Source organism: Aquila chrysaetos, chromosome 16, assembly GCF_900496995.4.
Source record: "Aquila chrysaetos chrysaetos chromosome 16, bAquChr1.4, whole genome shotgun sequence".
Lineage (NCBI taxonomy): Eukaryota > Metazoa > Chordata > Aves > Accipitriformes > Accipitridae > Aquila > Aquila chrysaetos.
The window spans coordinates 27788379-27809269 of record NC_044019.1 but is presented as its reverse complement, the minus strand read 5'-3'; the positions used below and the strand labels follow the sequence as shown (position 1 = coordinate 27809269).

The 20891-nt window shown below is 44.6% G+C and overlaps 1 protein-coding gene across 1 annotated transcript in view; it reads left to right on the top strand.

Annotated features, from left to right (window-relative positions):
- ABTB2 (ankyrin repeat and BTB domain containing 2) overlaps positions 1–14976 on the top strand; it is a 136095-nt gene extending 121119 nt beyond the window's left edge. Inside the window, exons 8-17 of the mRNA XM_030038799.2 lie at positions 1689–1785; positions 3056–3191; positions 5049–5275; positions 6063–6241; positions 7263–7368; positions 7488–7590; positions 8263–8353; positions 10160–10228; positions 11149–11262; positions 12665–14976. Of these exons, the coding sequence (XP_029894659.1) occupies positions 1689–1785; positions 3056–3191; positions 5049–5275; positions 6063–6241; positions 7263–7368; positions 7488–7590; positions 8263–8353; positions 10160–10228; positions 11149–11262; positions 12665–12862 (1320 nt within the window). The 3' untranslated portion in view covers positions 12863–14976. The remainder of the gene's footprint in view (positions 1–1688; positions 1786–3055; positions 3192–5048; positions 5276–6062; positions 6242–7262; positions 7369–7487; positions 7591–8262; positions 8354–10159; positions 10229–11148; positions 11263–12664) is intronic.
- The last annotated feature ends 5915 nt before the right edge of the window (positions 14977–20891 follow it).

Sequence of the window (20891 nt, the reverse complement as noted above, 5' to 3'; positions counted from 1 at the left end):
GGAGTGGTTACAGGTAGACTTGCTTGATCAGGATGCTTTCTGACATGAGATGTTAGAAGGCTTATAAATTTACATGTGCAAAAATTCAGTGTATGCTGATTTCTGCTCTAATGGCAGCAAATGATCTGTAACTTCCTGTATAATCCTGGAGAATTGCATGAACAGGACTTAAGCTGTCGTGGGAGTTGAGCCTCTCGCAGCCTCCCTGCTCCCTTTTCTGGGGAATTACCGCATGGGGTAGCGGAATGGGGTGGAGTTCTGGAAATCCCACCTGAACTTCAAGAGATATTCAAAACTGATGACAGCAGACAGTCAATTGCTGGTGAATTTTATTTACCTTCTGCTCAAAGGGGGTAAAAAAAAAAAAGGTGTAAGCAAATGGAGGCTGCACACAGTCGGTTTTTTGTTTGTGTACATTTGTAAGTAATTACAAAGATTAGATTCCACCTGGCAAATTGCCAGGGCAGCCTTTGGTATTACAAAGGTTGGACAGCCTTAATTTACATGTGAGATAAGTGTGTGATTCTCCCAGGAAATGTAGCCAAGTATATCAGAGCTCCTGTTGGAGCTCCCACGTTTGTTTGCTTTATTTTGGTTAAAACTTCTAAAGATTACATAATTTTTTTTCATTCGGCATCTATTAATAAAAGGGTAGATGTCAGCTTTTGCTGAAATCGGTGTATAAAATCGCCTTTCCAGTTAAGGTCTACCACGCGATATTTGCATGGAATAGCTGGCATCTCAAGAGAGAAACAAAACGGCAGTTCTGCTCTGCAAAAAGTTTTATAGTAAAAATGTGAAGGTATGTGCTGTTTGTGCCAAGGTCTTCACTAATTGGGGATGGCTGAAACTTAAATTGTGACCGTGTTAGAGGATACAGCCAGCTGGACTCCTACGCGCAGGGCAAGAACCTCCAGGGCTGGCAGCACCTACAAGCAGTGCTCTGGGTGCCCCGATGCCGTTCGCCAGCCCTCGCTGGTCGTAAAAGGTCCCCATCATCTCGTAACCTTCTCCCCTTCATCCGGGAGGGGGGCAATTTCCCATGCGAGCAGTTCGGTGCGTTCAACGAAAGCAGGGTTCTGCATGCGGCAAATCACCGGAGCTGCCAGGGACTCCTTACGCCGGCTCCACGGGACCGGAGAGACCAAGAGGTATGTTTGGCCAAGAGACCAAGAAATATGTTTGGCCTCCAGGGCTAATTCCCTGCAGGAACCCTGTTTCCTGAGCACAGCGTGAAACTGAATAAGACGGACTTCCTGCGCTGAAGAGAAGCTCTGAGCGCAGAGCTCTTTGGAGTTGGGAAATTACAATTGCGAAACCATGTTCATAAAGGAGATTGGAGAGAAAAAAAAAAAAAAAAAAAAAAAAGGAGGTGATGCTCTCCAAGCCACTGGTTGAGCACTTTTCCAGCATAAAGTCAATATTGAAAGCACAGTAAAGCAAAAGACAATAAGAAAACTCTAAGTGGACATTCATGTGGAGACTTTAGCCCTCGGCTGAGTAAGGGAATGCAAGAAAAATTTGCCTTGTAATAGATATTTTGCTTTAGCCTTTGAGATGGTCCCTTTGTGTGCATGCACTCTTCACTATGAATCTACTGGTTTTCCTCTCGAACACACAGCCTCTTCTGTTATGTCTTTCTGAATTGCTCTTTTCTCAACTCGTCGTCTTTCATGTGTCTGTTGCAGCTGCTCTTGGATGCTGGTGCCCACGTTGAGGGCTCTGCCGTTAACAGTGGAGAAGACAACTACGCCGAGACTCCTCTTCAGCTGGCTTCAGCAGCAGGTAGGCTCAGTGCAGCCTCAGCACGCTCTTGCTGCCACGGAATAACCACAACCAATTCGCGCGTGGGTCCCGTGTCTATAAAACGCGTTAGGAGTCACTTTGTACCGCATTCTAAGGTACTGTGGGTACCGTAAAGATATCAAATGGGTAGCACAGTGAGCTGGCTACTAAAAAGCTGGCATTTTTTTCATTTCTAAAACACTAGTAGGAACCCCGTCTGGGTTGGCAGCGACTAACAGCTGTCGTCATGTGGCAAGAGCTTGATAGGCACTAAATGAGTGTCTGCTTTTGCAACCAGCCCCAACACTTACCTCCTGCCAGCAGCCTCTGTAGTAAAGCTGACTGAAACAACTCCTTTGCACAGGGCACTGTCAAGAAACATAAAACAGCTACTGTCTAGTCTAGGCATGTCTTGGATCTAAATAACTTCCAGATGCAAAAATTAACAAGTTTAAATTCAGCCTGGGGAAAAATAACGGCTATATAAAGAAATTTGCTTTATTAATTTATTAAATACAAGTAAAATTCTGCATTTCTTCTACCTAACCATCAGGAGTTCAGCATTCTGTGAACAAGTCTGTGCTAGCCTAAAAGCACCTGTGGTTTTTCAACACTCCTCACCTCTAACTGTTTTTACTTTTTTTCCTTCATTTCTTTCTGCTTCATTTTTGTGTGTTTATGAAGACGAGTCTCTGGCTTGCTCTGTACCAGGCTTTATTGAAGGGATAAAAAACCGGCCTCCTCCCCTCTCAATGACAGATACTCATTGTGCTGGCTCTCTTGCCACCGCTTCAGACTACATCTAATGAAAACGGTGAAAAGGAGGCCTGGCTGAACGTGGACTGCACCGATATACTTGGCTGCAGGGTGGTTTTATGAAGCTGTGGCCAGCAAGCGCAGCTCCCGTCTGGCCCTCTCTGTTATCCTCATCCACCAACCGAACAGCCGAGACTCTGATCCTACTTAAACTGGTTGCCTACATCTCTGCTGGCGCATATCGAGAGTGCCAGACCAGTTTAATTCTCTTTTCATTCTGCCTCGAGCTAGTTGTGTGTTATTAGGTAATCTAGGTGCTTTGTGACTCAGTTTCTCTCTCTCAGATGTTACAAAGACAAAAAGCCTAATGCATGCTTGCAGGATGCTCTGAAAGCCTTAGCTGGTAGCATAAAAGTTGCTGGTACAGTCTGTCTGTTATGGGTCCTGTGTTATGTGCTTTCAAAGAGGTAATAGACATGGAATCATCATTATGTTTCTGTCAATTTTTTCCTAGGGAACTATGAGTTGGTCAGCTTATTGCTAAGTAGGGGTGCTGATCCACTCCTGAGTATGTTGGAAGTCAACGGTATGTCTTCATCGCTTCATGAAGATATGAATTGCTTCAGTCACTCGGCTGCACATGGGCACAGGTAAGGCTCCGTTCATGTTCGGAACAGGGTTTTTCTGCCTAAGGCTATCACTGTAGGTATTCCTATGTGACTTTATATTACGTGTCTGATACCCAGATCCTCGGGTGTGCAGTGCAGAAGATGATGTTAAGACTCCCCCGATAGCAACCATTTTTTAGTGCAGCACAGTTTCTCAGACTATTCTGATTCTGATGTAGGTAGTGCCTTTTGAGCATTTATTCTTTAAACTGGTAGTTGCTCTCTGTTATATCCCTTTGAGAAAAAATGATGCAAGGCTTTAATTATTCAGCAGCTATAACTTTGCTAAAAGGGGATTATATTTTAGTCAAAAGCACAAAATACAACAGAAAGATTTTTCTTTGCTTTTTCTTACTCTCTCACTTGCTGGCCTAGCTCTGGAACACCAAGAGCGAGTAGGAGCTGCTTCCAGGCCATACGTGAGCAGACTAAGTTCCACCTAGCAGTAGGTTATGAGATTGTGGTTCATGTTCTGAGACAGAATCTAATCCCATTAAGGTGGCAAAAAATAATCTGCAGCAGAATTTGCCTGACTGCATCTCCGGTTTTTGGATGGCCGACCAAGAGATCAGTCGTTAAAATGCTGAAGAGCCAGCCTGGGCTTTCCAACCCTGTTTTCAGGGTAGTTATTTAGAAATAAGACATTACTTACAAACTCATCCAGAAATCCTTCTGTTCCCAGAACAAAATGTTAGCGTAACAAGCCAATTAAAACAGCCCTGAAACCGCCCATGTAGATGGGCTGAGAGATACCCACAGGGTTGTACAGCAGTACAGCTGGCCCTTCCAGTAGTACCTTAAATAGCAGCTACCTTGCTTGAACACAGCTGTGCTTTACAGTGGTGCCAAAACTGCACCTCCAGGTACATCGCACATCTGGATACACCAGGGAAAACATCCCAAGCTCAAATGAGGCCCAAACTCTGCAAAGCTGGAACGGCCTAATGCAGTGATTTACAGTGTAAAACTACACAAACACTGTTGTGTTCCCAATTCTGTTCCCCTCCCACAATCTTCTGCACCATCTAACCATGCAAACTGTGAAATTCAAGGCTTGTTCTCCAGTCGGATAGGGCAGGGGGATCCTAAAGCACAAAATTAACTGGTTTTAGTCATACCAAGTGGTGTGGGTGCAAAGAGAGCACCAGCTAGTGGCAATTTAGCGTCACAGCTGAGTACTCGGGTGGATTTGCTAGGATGAGGAATGTCTGTTGCAGATGGCTCCAGCTGTCTGTAGGGACACCAATGATGCAAGCTTTCTAAAGTGGCTGGACACAAACACGAAGGCCTCTTTCTTGCAATTGCTGTGTGAAATTCCAAACCAAAAAAATTCTCCCTGGATTTAGTGATGCAGAACTGTCATTTTTTTATGGTTTCTATTTACCGATACAGGAAGCGGGTCTGACTAAAACAACGTAACAGTGCTTCAAGATGGTCATTTGGGAAAACAGCAAGGGTTCTAACAGATGCTCTGGTAAATCTTACTTCAGAGCTTAAGATGTTACCACACTCAGGGCTGGCAGAAGGAAGCATGCTTCTACACCAAAGTATAGGCTGCAATAAAACCCAGTTTGCCCTAACTCTGAAATATGCCATGGTACCACTAAGATACAGGAGCATGTTCCATGCTTTTGCTCTTGCTACCAGGGCATCAGTTTCTAGCATGTGGGATAGGGAAGGACAAGTGGTTTAAATGCTGCTCCATATCTGCCAGCTGTCCAGCACTGGGAAGGAAATTATTATTTACGAAGCCGGACCCCTAAACCCAAATCACCATAGTCCTGTTGGAATTGTTGATATTTCATTTATTAATAAGCGATCTCTCTTCTTCCTCCTCAGGAACGTTCTGCGCAAGCTCCTGACCCAGCCCCAGCAACTGAAGGGAGATGTGCTCTCACTGGAGGAGATTTTAGCTGAGGGAGTGGAGAGTGACACCTCCAGCCAGGGCAGCTCCAGCGAGGGGCAAGTCAGGCTGTGTAAAACAAGAATGAAGGCTCTGCAGGAGGCCATGTATTACAGTGCTGAGCACGGCTACGTAGACATCACCATGGAGCTCAGGGCACTTGGTAAGGTGTTTATTTTAAGCATTGTGTGCATTTAAGGTGTAAAAAGCTTTTTCCTCTGCCCCTTTCGCTTGGAGAAGAATCTGTAACCCCAACTGCAAAGCTATCCCAAGCCCATGGGAACCAGTTGTCCAGTTTAAATCAAAAAGTGTTTAAGGCTCCTCACAAGTTTTTTTTCAAATTCCGACTGATCTGGGATGTCCCTCACTTTTGCCTGGATCCTCTGCTCCCAAGTATCAAAAGCAAGGGGGATGTCTCTTCATCAGACACTCTGACACCTAAAATTCAGTGGTAAAGAGGCTGATCTCAAAAACAAAGATAACATCAGAGATTAAGTGGTTTAAGGTAAAAGAATAGACTTGATCTAAAGGTAGGAAAGAAGCTTTGAAGCTTGTGTGTCTAGACTGTTAGAGGTAACCAGGAGAAAAGACCTTGCACCATGTTTGTGTAGGGTTAGGTATTCTTACAAGTTCAGTTCAAATTTGTTTTGTAATTCTGACTAATCATGAAGCTAAATACACAATAGGGAGTCTCTGGTCCTTAACAATCAGCAGAAAGTTCCAACTTACGGTCCTGGTACCAATCCTTTGCTGTTGTAGACAAGTCACTTAATCTGTCAGTGACCCAGTTCAGTCATCTTTAATATCAAGACAAAAATGTATCTGCTGTTAGGGTGTATGTAAAGATCTACCACAGTGCCACTAAGTGTTGGTAATAGCAGCAGGACAATCTACTCACAGGTGCTTCAGCAAATCATTGTCTTTCACTGTCTTTTTTGCTGTGGCTACAGGAGTCCCATGGAAACTCCATGTGTGGATCGAGTCACTACGGACAACCTTCTACCAGTCTCGTTACTCAGTCGTACAGACCCTCTTGCGGGAATTTGTCACCATTAAAGAAGAGGACTATAATGAAGAACTGGTTAATGAAGGGTTGCAGCTCATGTTTGATATCCTCAAAACCAGCAAAGTAATTATTTGTTTTGTAACAGTATCAAAATCAAGTATTTGTTTTTTGCTATTGTACAAGGTAGTGCACAAGAAGAACAAGTGAATGCCTATGCAAAGTCCCTAATGAGTTATGGTACGAAAATGGCCCCAATAGCATTTATCTGAATTCATATGCAGTCCTCACAGTAAAGATATTAATTTCAATAGAAGTGAAAGCTATTCTGTTAAAGTCCAGTTCAGCAACTGGCTTTTGACACCATGTGAATGTAAGAGGAAGAGTTATCGATACAATACTGGGCAATTCAGGTTCTCCCAGTAGTCTCTTCTAGGAGTTTTCTGAACAATGCTTTTGTTCAGTGACATTTTCCTTCTAGTTCTTTTTTTTATTTAAAGGTTGCCTATGACTCTTTTTTTCCTTGCTTTTCAAGGCATGTCTAGAATGGATTTTATGCATGGTATATAGTTTAGCTGTCCCATTTTGCAGATAATTTCACCCAGTCTCTACCATGTTCTCTTCCAAGAGGCTGTTGTCCTTCATGTTAGGAGGGGGATGCCTGCGTTCTGGCTGTAGACGGGATACATTTGAAATGCACAGACAGGGGGAAGCTGAGGAGTCTATACAGCCCTTGATACCTCCATAATAGGTCATTACAACGTACACTGTAACTGTCCTTTAAATTAAAAGCAAGAGATATAACTGGCTAACTAAAAACACCTGCAAACTAGGAATGGGAACTTGGTATCTGACAGTGAACTGGTAGCATGAATCGAATCTTGCTGAGACACGCTTGTGGGCTTACCTCTTACACAGATGAGCTTCTGCTGATGGAGTCTTTCCCTTGGCAGAGGTTGGCCCAAAAACTGTTGCTGAGAGAATTCTGTCAGAGCATACTTGTTCAGATCATGCTCTTGTCCCTCTGTTTGGAGGTTATTTTTGTAGAGTGCAGTTGCTATAAGCCTCAAGTGAACTGTTACAGCACATTTGAAACCTGCTCAATACAAAGTGCCGATAGATGATTCCTGTTCCATCCTCCTTACAGAATGATTCTATCAATCAGCAGCTCGCATCCATCTTCACCCACTGCTATGGCAACAGTCCGATACCCAGCATCCCTGAAATCCGAAAGACACTGCCAGCTCGCCTAGGTAAGATACTCACCTAAACAGTGAAGTTCTTGTGATTTTATTTATTTATTTTTTTTTTAAAAAACATCCACAGTTTAAAAAAATATTCACCCTTTTTTTTCCCCCCCTTTCCCTAACAGATCCTCACTTTCTAAACAATAAAGAAATGTCTGATGTAACTTTCTTAGTAGAAGGAAAGCTATTTTATGCACACAAAGTCCTGCTGGTTACTGCATCTAACAGGTGAGTCGCTTTCCACAGCTAAATGTTAAAGGAAAGTTTGGCCCTTTAGTCTCTCATTTGTGTGACTAGCTCTGTCCCACTCATTGCAGTAAGGAGCTGCTAAGGATACAGACTACAGCGCATAATTCAGGTCTGCAGGACCAAGCCACACCTTCTTTGCTACTATTATGAATAGTAGGAGAGTAAAGATGAGTTTTTCTAGCCACTCCTAGTAAGTGTTAGAGATTCCCAGAGCTCTGTTGACAAACTAACCAGTAATCATCCCTAAAAACCTGTGCCCTAGTTGGAGCGTACATATCCAGCCATTCACTCCTCCCTTCCATTCCCCCTCCCCGAGTTTGCTAGCTAGAGCTACACTTGCTCCAGATTTTCTGGAAGCCTCACCCCTGACCGGGTACTCTTGCAGTTATTAGTTGCTTTCTCCATTATTGGCATAGTAACCATGTTTTGCAATTATTATAGGGTGGGATTGGCTCAGACCCAAGCAATTTACAGGTTAAGTTGTGCCTGAAGTTCTAAACTAATTATCAGTAAATTGAAAGAAATGGTTAAATTTTCAACTTGCAAACAAGAACAAGGAAGGATCTTTATTTTCCCCTTGCTTAGGCTGTTTGTCAATAGGTAACGAGTATGTGAAGCACTAATACAGAAATCTATTAAAACCATTCTCAGGTTTAAGACGCTAATGACCAATAAAACAGAACATGACAGCCATGGCAGCAAGACTGTTGAAATCAGCGATATGAAATACAGTATTTTCAAGGTATGTAACTTATTCTACCTTTTCTTTATTCATCTTCTCACATACTTGGAAGCTAAGACTAAGCCAAGGCTTAAGATCATAGGTAATTTACAAGTAGAGATGGAGTTCATTTCAACATGCCTGTATTTCAGGAGTATTCTGATCTTTGTCAGAACTTTTCAGCTAGGACCAACCTTAAAACAGAAACCTCCAGCCTATATTCTTATTTTCTTACTAGGCAGCTGACTCTTCCATAAAGCAGGAGAAACTAGTCTTCTACGGAAAATAGTTTTGTATTTTTTAAGGCACCATTTTCATGCTGTGCTAAGCAAAAAGTAAACTTATTTACAGCAGGTGGACTGCCAGGCTTCATATTAATTCAAATCAGATGATCAGAAATCAATGGTGTCCCTTTCAAGAAAGGCTTAAAATTGAGAATTGCACTTTGCTTTTATGACATTTCTGTATTTAATGGACCTAAGGGAGGTTCATTCATGGAGGGAAAGCAGGTTACTTAACACACACCCAAGGAAAAAAAACAAGTCGGTGAAATATGATAGTTAAGTTATTCCAGCTTTCCAGATCTGCATTTCAAATTTGGATGAAAGGTACAGAACAGGGAAGTCTGAAGGGCAGAGTAGGTTGTATAACTGTTTCACTACAGGGTTGAGGCTTTTCCTTTTTTTTATAGGCAAACAAAACAGCAAAGCTGTTGGTCAGCAGTAGTCATCTCACTTAGAGGGAAGAGATGTTGACCATAAGAACATCTTTGTTCTGCTTGAAAGGGGCTATATGCGTTTTGTGTTGGATAGATGACATCCAAATTTTGCAGCTCAGGCCATGACAGAAAAAAGAAAATGCAATTGAGTATATTGAAACAAGCCTCCTTAACAACGTTTTTACATCAAAAGGTTTCTAAAGATAAAACTGTTGCTCCACTGGAGAGAGCAACAAATCAAAAAGAAGTTAAATACTTCATGGAATTAAACAACGTGACAGTAAATAAAATCAAACAAGTTAAGGAGATGATAGCATTCTACAGCAAGCTCAGTTATGGTGCATGGAGGATGCTGAGGCACCAGAGATCTGTGTTCTGCTCAGGGCTCTGCTGGAAAGCAGCTTTGCTCCCCTGTAGTTCCATTATACAAATAAGGCAATTTTAAAAGTAGAAGCTTAGTTTTGTTACCACTACTGTTAGAAATGGTAAGCACAGCATGCAGCCCCCATACCTGCTTACACAGCACCCAGGACACTGGAACGACTTCTCTTTCCAACACCCAGTCTAGTAGTTCCCTAGATAAGACAGTACTGGTTTAGCTGGGGGTGTGCACATGTAGATCAAAGAGCAGAAGCTGACTCTAGCTCTCCCTGCAAACAATTAGGCCTTTTCCTCTGGCCCTGATGGGGGGGCTGGAAGCTGATTAGAAGCACAGCAGGGGAGGCGAGTGGCTGGGAGGTCCCCGAGACACACATGCTCATGGCGTGGCAGTTTCAGTGCTCCAGCTCGCTGGCAGCTCTGCGTGTGACCAGCCTGCAAGGCTTTACAAAACTGGATCCGAGGAACCGTTTTTACAAGGCCGTTTGCGTTGCTCAGAGACACACTGTCACCCTCGGCCTAAAATCCTCAACAGGGCCCTTTTCAGAGCCCGAGGAAGAAAAGAGTATTAGAAAGCAGCAGATTTGCAACACCAGAAGAAAGCCAACAGTGGAGGCGAGAGCCAGCATACCACACGATTCCCGTCTGCTCAGGAAGGCGAGCTCAGTCCTTCGCAGCCTCTTGTGACTTCGGTGATAACAGCTTCATGCCTGGCCTTCTTCCCGTTTCAGATGCTGATGCAGTATTTATACTATGGAGGAACAGAATCTATGGAAATTCCCACCACTGATATCTTAGAGGTGAGAGTGTTTTCTTCTAAGTCTTGCCAAGTGCACTGGGGCATAAACAGAGCTTGAAAGGCAAAATCGAGGAGCTAACAGCAAGCTTCCACTCCAGGAGTGTACTTAACACTTTGAAATGAGCTTAAAGTTTCATAACACCATTGCTTGGAAATAAGAACTATCAATTATCTTTTATTATGTCCATGAGATGCTGGGGGGGGCCAGGGGGAGGGTGGTGGCAGGGAGGGAAATCACTACAGTGCTTTTGGTACCCAGAAGCCTACCCAGAAGCTTTTGGGTAGAAGCCTCCTTTGTACCATGTCCTCTTGGTCCTGGGAGAAGGAAGCAGGCAGAAGGAAGCTGTACTTTTGGTGGGGCGCAGAAAAGGTGCAGCTGATTCACCAGCTCTGGTGCCCACAACAGGCCGAACACCAAGGGGCTGGAGATTGTAGAGAAATGACCGATTTCAAGCTGAACTTCTGCAGGGCAGCTGATGGTACTGCAAAAACTGGACTAAGAGCACTTCCCCATTACAAACAGCGCCTTTTACAATAATGCTGCTCAGTCACGAGTAGTCTGGTGAAATTAAAGCTTGCAGCTAAAGACTACATAGCTTTTTTTTTTTTTTTTTTTTTTTTTTTTTTTTTTTTGAGGAGAGGAAAGGGGGCTTTGAGCAGTCTAGAGCTCGTACATCATGGTGACAGAAGGTAGCACAAATACACTCCCTGCAGGAGCAGCAAGCCTTTACTAAGAGGGGAAGACAGTCTGTTGCTTTAGCTAGGCATCGAGTGGGGCTTTTCTGCTCTTTCACGGGGACTTGGCCATTAAGATGGGGAGTCAGAGATCGTTCAGAGAGGAAATCATTAGTTCTGTCCATTTGCCTTCCCTAAGCCTTTCCAGGCTCATGATCTCAAATAGCTTCTCTCTTGTCCTGATAGCTGTTGTCGGCTGCCAGCCTGTTTCAACTGGACGGCCTCCAGAGACACTGTGAAATCCTCTGTGCCCAGACGATCAGCATGGAGAACTCTGTTAACATCTATAAATATGCAAAGGTATATGCCAAACGGCCTTGTTTAAGAATCACAATGAAACAGCATGCATGCTTTCTGCAGTCCTGTTTGGGTAACTAAATACAACAGGCACAGAGTGGGCACCTGCTATGCTGGTAACTCTACCCCAACCGCAGCCACAAGTGAGATGTACTCAAGTTCCAGTCTGTAAAGTCCTACACAGCCCTACTATGTTTTCTTGTCTAAAGCAATCATGTATGAAATTGATGCAAGATCCCTACAGAGCAGGGGAGAGGTGTCCTAGCAGGCTGATACAGCAACGTCATCCAGCAAAGCCTAAGAGATTCAAATCCTCAGAGCAGCAGCGAGAGGCAATCGATCATAGTACAGCAACTAAGCAGCAAACCCTTTCCTAGCACGCCTACTGCTAAAACATATTCTTTACAGCTCCAGAACTAGTATATACTCTGTTGTGTGACATAGATATTCAGCTCTATAACAAATAATCCATGTTATCGGTTAAATCATGGAGAAATACTCTGCCACTCCTGAAAGTTTGCAGGGTCAGATCCCTTAAGCAGAAAGACTACACAAAGGGCTGATAACGATGCACACGTTTACTTTGTGTGTAGTGTCGCACTGATCCTTTTAGATTCCTGACTCTCGCACTGGGCCATTTTTTTCCATGGAACTCAGGCTGGTTTCTTTCAGGACCTAAAATTTAACAGTATGCAGTGGTAGAGAGGGGGAAGGAGCATTCCCTACTGGCTGCCTTTACTACTTTTCCTTAAATTACTATTTGCACAAAGTTTCCAGAAACGGGGGTACGTGCATGCACAGTGCTTCCTAATACTGAACTTGAGTTTCATTGTTCTATTACTGAGCTTCCCCCACTGGTTCTGAAGCAAAGGGAACCAGATCACAGCCAGAAATCCACCTAACATGCTTCAGAAGTGTAACATCCCTATTTTCCTACATTAAGCTCCTCTTTCTGGGAGTTAGGCTTGCATCCTATCAACCATATTCTTATTGCCACGAGCTGTGCACACCATCTGGCAGCGCAGGGTTTTATGTTGCGGCACATGAACTCCCCGCCTGCACAGCTAAACAGGTATCTTGGCCACTTCATCCGCCAGCTGCTCTGCTCCTTTAAGAGGAAGAGACTGGAGTGCAGGCCAGCAGCTCTGCCAACAGCAGGCCATCAGGGGAAGGAATTAAAAGAGCTTGAATGCCTCCCTGCTCACACCTGTGCCTGCAAAAAGCACCAAAAGAAATTATGGGCCATCACTGGTCCTACCTTCAGTGCTTCTCCGCTGTTATTACCGTCCTTTTTCTGTCTTAGAAAACACTAAGGGCAACAGCATTAGAATGAGAAGAGGCTCAGGCATGTCCTTTAGGTCTGTGACAAACAGAAAAGGCTAACTGATCTTCCTCTCTCCTGCAGATTCACAACGCGCCTGAACTAGCCTCCTTTTGTGAGGGCTTCTTCCTCAAACACATGAGCTCTCTTCTAGAACAGGACTCGTTCAAACAGCTGATCTACAGCAGGAACAGCAAAGTGCAAGGCCTGGACCCTCTGCGGGACTTGCAGACAACCCTGGCCGGCCGCCTGCATTCCGTGTACGTCACCTCCAGGGTGTGAAGCAGGAGCAAGGCAGTGGCAGGAGCACTGGTTCAAACTGCACGGGGATGCGTCGTCAGGCAAAGCTGTGTCTTTCCTCTTTGCCTTCTGGATCTTGCTGAAAGTCCCCTACAACAGATAACCCCTGGGCAAGGGTGCTGTGCCTCGTCCCGCTGACGGAGGGGGAGCTGGCTTCTCTGTGCTACTACTGTCACAGAAACACTGTCACAGCGCAAACAAGACCTGAGGATGCAAGTGAAGAACCTGAACCGAAGAGAAGATCTACGCTGCCATTTAAACAAGCACAATGCAGGGCTGTAGAGAAGCGAGGCAATTTACCTAGAGCCAACACCTAATATGTAGTCTTAAGTGTCTGTCTACACACCATAATGGCCACCTAGTTCATACGCATAGATGTTTTACTTGTAAAAAGGCTGCATAGAAGGAGTTTTCTAATCCTATGGACCACTGCCCTTTCAACGAGTCATCTGTCTGAACACAAAGGCTGGTGGATGCAAACTACTTCACTGTGGTAAAAACCACCAGTGTCTATACCTGTCAAGAGACTCTGCCATCAATCTTCCCCCAAACTGTTTGCACCTTGAAAGAGAGATATTTTGTAGATGCTCAAAGCTGAGTAGAAACTAATACTAACTCTGAAATGACTCACTCTTTAAACCTAATATGAAGAACCGAGCTGGGGCAGGGAGGAGACAATTGGGTTTTTTTATTTTTTTAATACAGTTTCACTGTGCTAGTTGTTAATCTGGATCCATTTTGAGGCAGGGGAAGAAAAGGCTGTCTACCCTTTCCACTATCAATGTCTGATAGTCCCAATCACTTTCACCTTAAAAACCTGTTTCTGAACATTATCTGTGAGACCTGACCCCATAAAAGATTCTAAGAGACTCAGGTGTAGTAGGAGCTAGCACTATGCTGAAAAACTGTCCAATAGCATAAATAGCAATAAAAATCTCCCCAAGACCCTGAGGAACATACATCTTGATGGTTTTTTCTCTCTCTGGAGCTAGTTGGGATTAAGAAGCTCTGACCTCTATAGTCTCCGCTTCCACAGCCTCATCCATGGAATGATGTTGTTTCCACAGATACGCTACCTCAGGGGGGACTGGGCATAGTGCACACCTGACTGCTTCCTAGAGGTAGGCTGCAGTCTGACATTTAGGCAGCAGCACTTAAAACAAAATGGCTCAACTCAAATGCCCAAGATTCACATTTTTCCTTTGTTCGCATTAAACATGTTTCTGGTCCAAAAGGACTCATTCTAGGCCGCCTTCTAGCTGACACAGAACTAAAAGGAGGCAGTTCAAGATACAGTTTGGAGTCTGAAGCAATGTTTTTGTGTGTGTGGTTTTTTTTAATCTTAAATAATCCCAACCGTAGGAACACAGTTAGTTGTGTAAAAACACAGACCTTGCTCTTACCAATAGCTTTAAGGAAAGACCTTCAGATATTCCCACTGATCTGTATTAGCACCCACCAAAAGCATTTGCTAAGATGCTTTCATTTGTTATAGGTGGGTGAAGGAGAAGAGGAAGCCAAGCTTGCAGTGGAGAACTACTGCTTCTTAGAAATTCAACAATTAATATTGTAACTGAACACACTGGAAGAAGGAGGCTCAGCTGGGCCCAAGCTTCAAAGCATGACATAGACATGGTTTAGGTAGATGAAGGGAAGGAGAACAAACTCCAGCATCTCCCAACAAATCCATCAAAATCTGACATCGCCTCATTCCTAAAGGATTTACATGAGAGGCAAATTGCATGCAAGGATAATAATGGTTAGTCTAGGCTCAGTAAGCTGACAGACAATTTGGTCAGGGCACACTCCAATTTGTCCTTTAGGTACACATTCATTTTTGAAGATCACCACCTTCAATAACCCTATTTATTATCAGAAAGCCATACAGGTGTTTCAAAATTATCACTGGTCTGCCTGAAAAATACCACAAAAGGCTTTATCTTGGAAAGTATTTTCAAGTAGCTGCTCCACCTATCTGTACAAATATGTAGGTCCTCTTTTGTTGCTGTAATATTACAATGCTTTGTTAATTGTACATTAATGTTGTCATTTATGTAAATGTACCAGGATTTTATTAACAACATAATTTTAAAATACACAGCTGCTGTTATTTATTTTGCTCTTCTAACAACAAGAAATACCATATTTAAAGACACTTCTGTGGAAAAGGCCATTGCAGTTTTAGCATCTTAAAATTGTTTTGGTATATATACCAAATGTTATGCATTAAAACAAGGGATAAAGAGGCATTCATTTCCCCTTCCTAGGCTCAAACATTTTTTGAAGTAATAAGTTTAACTTGCCTTTACCCTAGCCAAAGAAAGTCTACCTGCTTTCCATTGAAAAGCAGCAGATGGTAGCGTCTACAGAAAATCCCAATTCTAGGATCCTGCTCTGCAGCACAAGAGACAGCAACTATTAACCCAGAGGTATTCAAACAGCCCTCAGAAGCTAAACATCTGATTTGCTCCCACATCTAACAAATAAAATGTGAAAAAGCAGCCAACACTTCCTTTCTGAGTCACCTCAGAAGCCCAAAGGCTAAAATGGTTCTGGCTGGTGCACACAGAGGGTCTGGTGCTTCACTGCGGCAGTAGCGGGATTCCTTGTCAGAGCAAAGAGCATTTAAGAACACTCTGACAGCCACGCAAAGTCAGCCATGCAACAGTATAGGAAGCAAGGGCATTTATTTACCTAGGAAGTAAGTAATATACAGGTTTAAGAGCAAGAATTTGACTCAGAACTATCTTTTTTTTTTTTCTTCCCTAAGTTTACTCCATAAATCTTCCAGACCCCTACTGAGTTTGGGGATAATGGCCGAGCTGTAACTCTGAATTTGGTGCTACTTCTACAGGACTCAAATACTTTCTTGGGACACTAAGCACATTTCAGAGGAAACCGTTAGTACAACCAGGACCTGTACTTGGCTGCCGAGGATCTCTTCATAACTGTTTCTTTCCTTGAATTTCCCACCACACATCTAAACAAAGGGAACTGTGCAGCGTTAGCTCTCTGGTGTAGCAAGACTTGAAAGCTGGTTCTATAGTTAAGTTACTGTCAATTACAAGCATTTCTTAGCATTTGATTTACATCATCCGAGAGAAGTCTGCTGGAAATGATGCACGAGGGGTGCCTTCTCTTGCATCGTGCCATTACACCAGTACGCTTGGAAACCCACCAATACAAACACTGACTTGTTCTTAAGAATCATGGAATACAAACACCTAAGATTCCCTCTGGAGCACTTCTACTCTAAAAAGTAGATTAAATAGAAATTTCCTATGAAACTAGTTGCATACTGCCTCCATTTTATGTAGCGCTGCCCTTGGCATCCTAGAAACTAACATAGAAGAGTTTGCCCACAGCTTTGGGGAAGCACAAAACTTTGCTGGCTGTAATTATATCATTTCACGGAGCAGAGGAAATAAATAGAGCTCACACATCTGCCTGAACATGCTCGATGACTTTCAGACTAAAATATAAAGCAAAATGGTTTTAATAAGCATTTGCACAGCAGGCAAGCACTGGCTAATGTAGCACCACTACTAACTGGCCCTCTGCCCTCACCAAATGCTGCCCAAGCAACCAGACATTGCTTCCTGCACCTGCCGCAACGGAGACAGCCAAGGAGACACAAGAGGGAAAAACAGGAGAGTGGCGATTCCCTTGAGGAACAGGGGCAGCAAGCTGCTGTCTCCACTGCCTGTGGCAGCAAAGAGGACTCAAAAGCTAGATTTGCCTCCCCAAAGGGCAGGTTTTGAGTCTAAGGGATCCATTAATCCACAGCAAAGAAAAGAGAATATTGCACTTGGCACTATGTACCTGGCAAAAGAGGGGCAGGAAAAAAGGTTTCTGTCATACGATGAAAAGTCACAGCACAGCAGGGAAAAAGGCCTGCCTGGCTAGCAGCAACACCCAGCCCCAGAGCTGGAGTCATTTCAGCGCGGTGGTCCGTTTTCCTACTGTTGGTAACTAGGAAACGAGCAGGCCAGTTCACAACGGCTCGGCTGGAGTACCACCCTCACGCACAGGGCAGCCTAAGCTCACTGCTTCACCTACGCACTCGCTGGACGGGCAGCTTACTAGACCGAGCACGGGATTTCACCCAACGCTCCCGCCTCCGTGTTTAGGTCAGGCAGGAGAAGGCTGCCTGTGTCCCTCACCACCTCTCTCCATCCTGAGCCTTCACGTGCCTGCTAACAGAAAGCGGTCGTTAGAAAACGCACGCCACGAGGCGCGTGTAGTTTTAGGGCCCTTACCAAGAGACAGGCTCGTGATTCAGAGACTACTTAGGGAAGAAGTAGTGACATAGTCAAACAAAAATCCAGCTGTGGAAGCAAAAAAACTCCCGAGGGAATATCACGATGGCCAAATGGAAAAGACATAACTTCCTCCTGCCCCTTCTACGCCTTGCCCTTATCCAGTACACCAACCTTTGCTTTCCAGACAGCTTGCTTCTCCCTCACACGGCTGTGGGAGGCAAGACCCCTCCTGTAAGCACAGCCAGCTGACGGCAGCAGGGCAGATCCTCAGCTTCAGTGGTTTTACTTCCTCCCAGATACCTCGCAGAGGTCAGCTCGCTCCAGCTGTCAAAATAGCTCACGGGTCTCCAAGCAAGCAGGATGATTCCACTGACAAGTAGGTCACATCTACCCACCACCTGCAGAGAGCTGCTCAGCTATACACAGCCTTCCCATTTTCCTCCAATTAGCCACAGTACTCCATCACTGCAGGCAAACGAGCTCACTTGGGCACAGGAGAGGAGGAGAGAGCGTACCTGCAGCAACGTGACACATCAGCGATCCAGGGAGCACTGAAACAAGGCCATGAACTGACCTCAGAGGCTTAAAACAGGGCCTGAGACACTAATGCATGTGGTTGCTGGGTTGTGTAAAGAAAAGACCTGTCCCCCTGACTAGCAAAGGAGGAGGCACGGACAGCTGAGCTGGCTTTGCCTGCGGTTAAATGCGTGCGCTGCAATTAGCAGTACACCAGGCTCCTTCAAGCATTCACAGCCCCATCTGCAGGGGATCCAAGTACAGAAAGACCAGAAACCTGCTCTAGTCAGAAGGAAACAGGCTCAAAACCAACCTAATCCTACAATTCAAAGATACAGAACTTGCTCTCTCCTCAGCTCCGATGTTGTATGGCATTTTTAGTGAACTTCTGGCTACAGAAAGACATGCATTCTTGCTTTGTTGTTGGATTGCATTCAACTAGCCCTTACTCTAGCTGGAATTTTAACCCAGCTTGACTGATGGAAAGCACAGACAGAGGAAAATGTGGTTTGACTAGACTTGTTAAAAAAATAAAAATAAAAGTCCACATCTCTCACTTATTTTAGTATCTGAGGGCTTTTTTTCCACTTTGCTGTTCAAAGAGCAATAGACAGGCAGAGGAATCCAAAAAGCTGCCAGGAATCATAAAATGTACATGGAAAACCTAAAAAAGAATGGTTCAACTGAATACACACGTTTTCTGTACAAATAGCAAAATTCTCCTTAAATACAACTCCCACTCAAATGGAGGGGCACACATGCAGCTCAAATCCTGCAAGTCTCTTACAACTACAGTACACCCAGTTCACAGACAAGAGAGCAAGAATTACTACAGCTTGTAGAAAGCAGTGGAGGCAGCTCTAGAAAGATCTCAGCTAAATGGTAAAATTCTAATCTGCTTGAAGAATCCAGTTTAATTTTGCCTACTATCTTCCTTAAAGACAATTTACGAGAAGTCTTGCCGGACTATAGACATTTTCATAGATCAGCTCCTACCTAGCCTGTCATCATGACTGCTTCCAACGTACTTTCCCCAAGACGGTGCCAGTAAGTAAGTAAGTCAGGCGTCAAAGTTTTTATGACCACTGCCTACTAGCATGAGACCCTATTTCCTGAAACAACCAGAAACCTCAGTCTGACTTAAGGCTTACACAGTAACAGCTTCATCACAGCCACGTGCGGGTCACAGCTCTGGCACAGTCCCAGCAGAGGACAGTCAAATCCATACACCATTTCATAGCTATTTAGCACAGCCTTATAAACAGAAACTTTGACATATTTTTTCATATAAATATGAACTTTTTTTGAACTTCTTGGCCATCTGATCCTCAGCTTAGCCTTTAAAAAACACAAACCAATTTCTGAGCCCTAACAGCACATGGGTGTTCTATAATAAAACTTCCCTTAAACCTTACTTTTGAACCTATTAGTAGAACTAGAGTTTAACAGCCCTCCTGAGACATGCATTGTAATTTACACCACTTCTACGTTTTAAGGAAGTTCAGTCAGCGTTTTCTTAGCACAAGAAGTAATGTGCAATTAAAAAAAGCCTTCTGATACTGTCACCTATTAGACAGTAAGACCCAGAGCAAGTAAAACACTACCACCTGGGTGAACGTGCATAGGTTAGAGAGTCTGAAATAATTACTGCTGCTTTATTAGTGCAAAGTTTCAACATGCTTTAAAAGGACTCTAAAAGTGTTTAAAGCTTTGACTTGCAGCCTGTTAAACCACAGCTGAATCTTGCCAAGCAGAGCATATGAAGTGGGAAAGCCAATGATATTCAGTCAGTAACCGTTTACCAGTTCCTTACCTGCCCACCACTTCAAGCACATCTTTGTCACCCCTTCCTCAAATGGCTAAAGGATGTGACCGGCTCGGGACAATCCATAAAAAAACCTTTTACTACAATAACCATCCCTCAGACAAATGTGACCGACTCGAGAGGCTTCCGCATTGAGCTAAGCAAGATGTTGGAAAAACACAGTCCTACAGGTATCCATGGGAAATGTGTTCTTGATGCTGCAGAGCCCCTGGGCTAGAGAACAGCCTCCAGACCCAGCCGTCCAGCCACGCTACTCCTGTTTGTTGGAACTGCTCTCCTCTTACCTGCCCAGAGAGCGTCCCCTGAAAGGGCTCCAGCACTAGCTGCAGCCCCTCCTGCCCCAGCCCGCTGTAACATCCCCTGCAGTACAACTCAGTTCTTTGTCTCTCAGGACCAAGTCAGGCACAGACGACACCCAGACAGCCGCACGTCCAGCAGACCCCGGCCCCCATGGCAAGGGGTTGTAGCTCTTCACCCCTCTCCCAGCAGTGCCACCACTTACCCTGTTTTTAACAGTAACAGCAGCAAAACCCGAGAGAATTCACACTCACCTTTTCTTCTGAGGACTTCCTGGGCAGTTGCGAAGAGCCTCACACTTCTTGCCTTCTCTCTCTGCTCCTTTCACAACTTCTTCAGAGCTGGTTCAGAGCAGCCAGCCACCACCTCATCCCCGCAGGCTGCCAGTGCTGCCCTTTCACACAGCTGGGCAGTAATGGGGCCCCTCATCAAGCCTTTAAGGGCTGCAGCTGCAGATCTCCCTTCTCCGGGCTCAGCTGCCCCCCCCCGGGGGATGTGCCTTTGCCACTGACTCTCACATAGTGGCCTCCTAAGCAAAGTAGACACAGGCTGTGCAAGGCCCGTGCTTAATACAGATGCTTCATAGAACACCCTCCTAGAGAAGAAATACTGTCTCTACGTAGGAAGAAACCGTTTCTTCAAGGATTTGCTGGAAAAAGGATTTGCTGGAAAAAGGAGCTGTGAGACCTACAAGTAAATATAATGCAGCTGTGTATCAGCTGTAGGTAAGTGTCTGTTCCAAACCTCTACGGTGTGAAGCTGGAATATCAAGACAATGCAGCAGGGCACTCAGGTTTGGGACAGGGACATTCTGTGTCAAAGGTTTGCCCTGGTTTTGGAGCCTCTGGAGTCTGACAGGCACCAGACCTAGAGTACTGCAGTCACAGAAAAGTCCCAGCTCCAGACTGGTACATCTTTATTGCCAAGCAGGGACCACCGAGTAGCAGAGCTGGGCAGTTCAGTGGCTTGCCTGCTCAACTGGCCCCCGAGGTCAAAGAGAAGATCACCAAGACCAGGTGTCAGTATGATAGCGCTGATTTCCTGGCAACCTTAACACAAAACTTTCCACCAAAGCCAAGCAGCAGCTCTAGGTCAGCAGATAGCAGGGAGA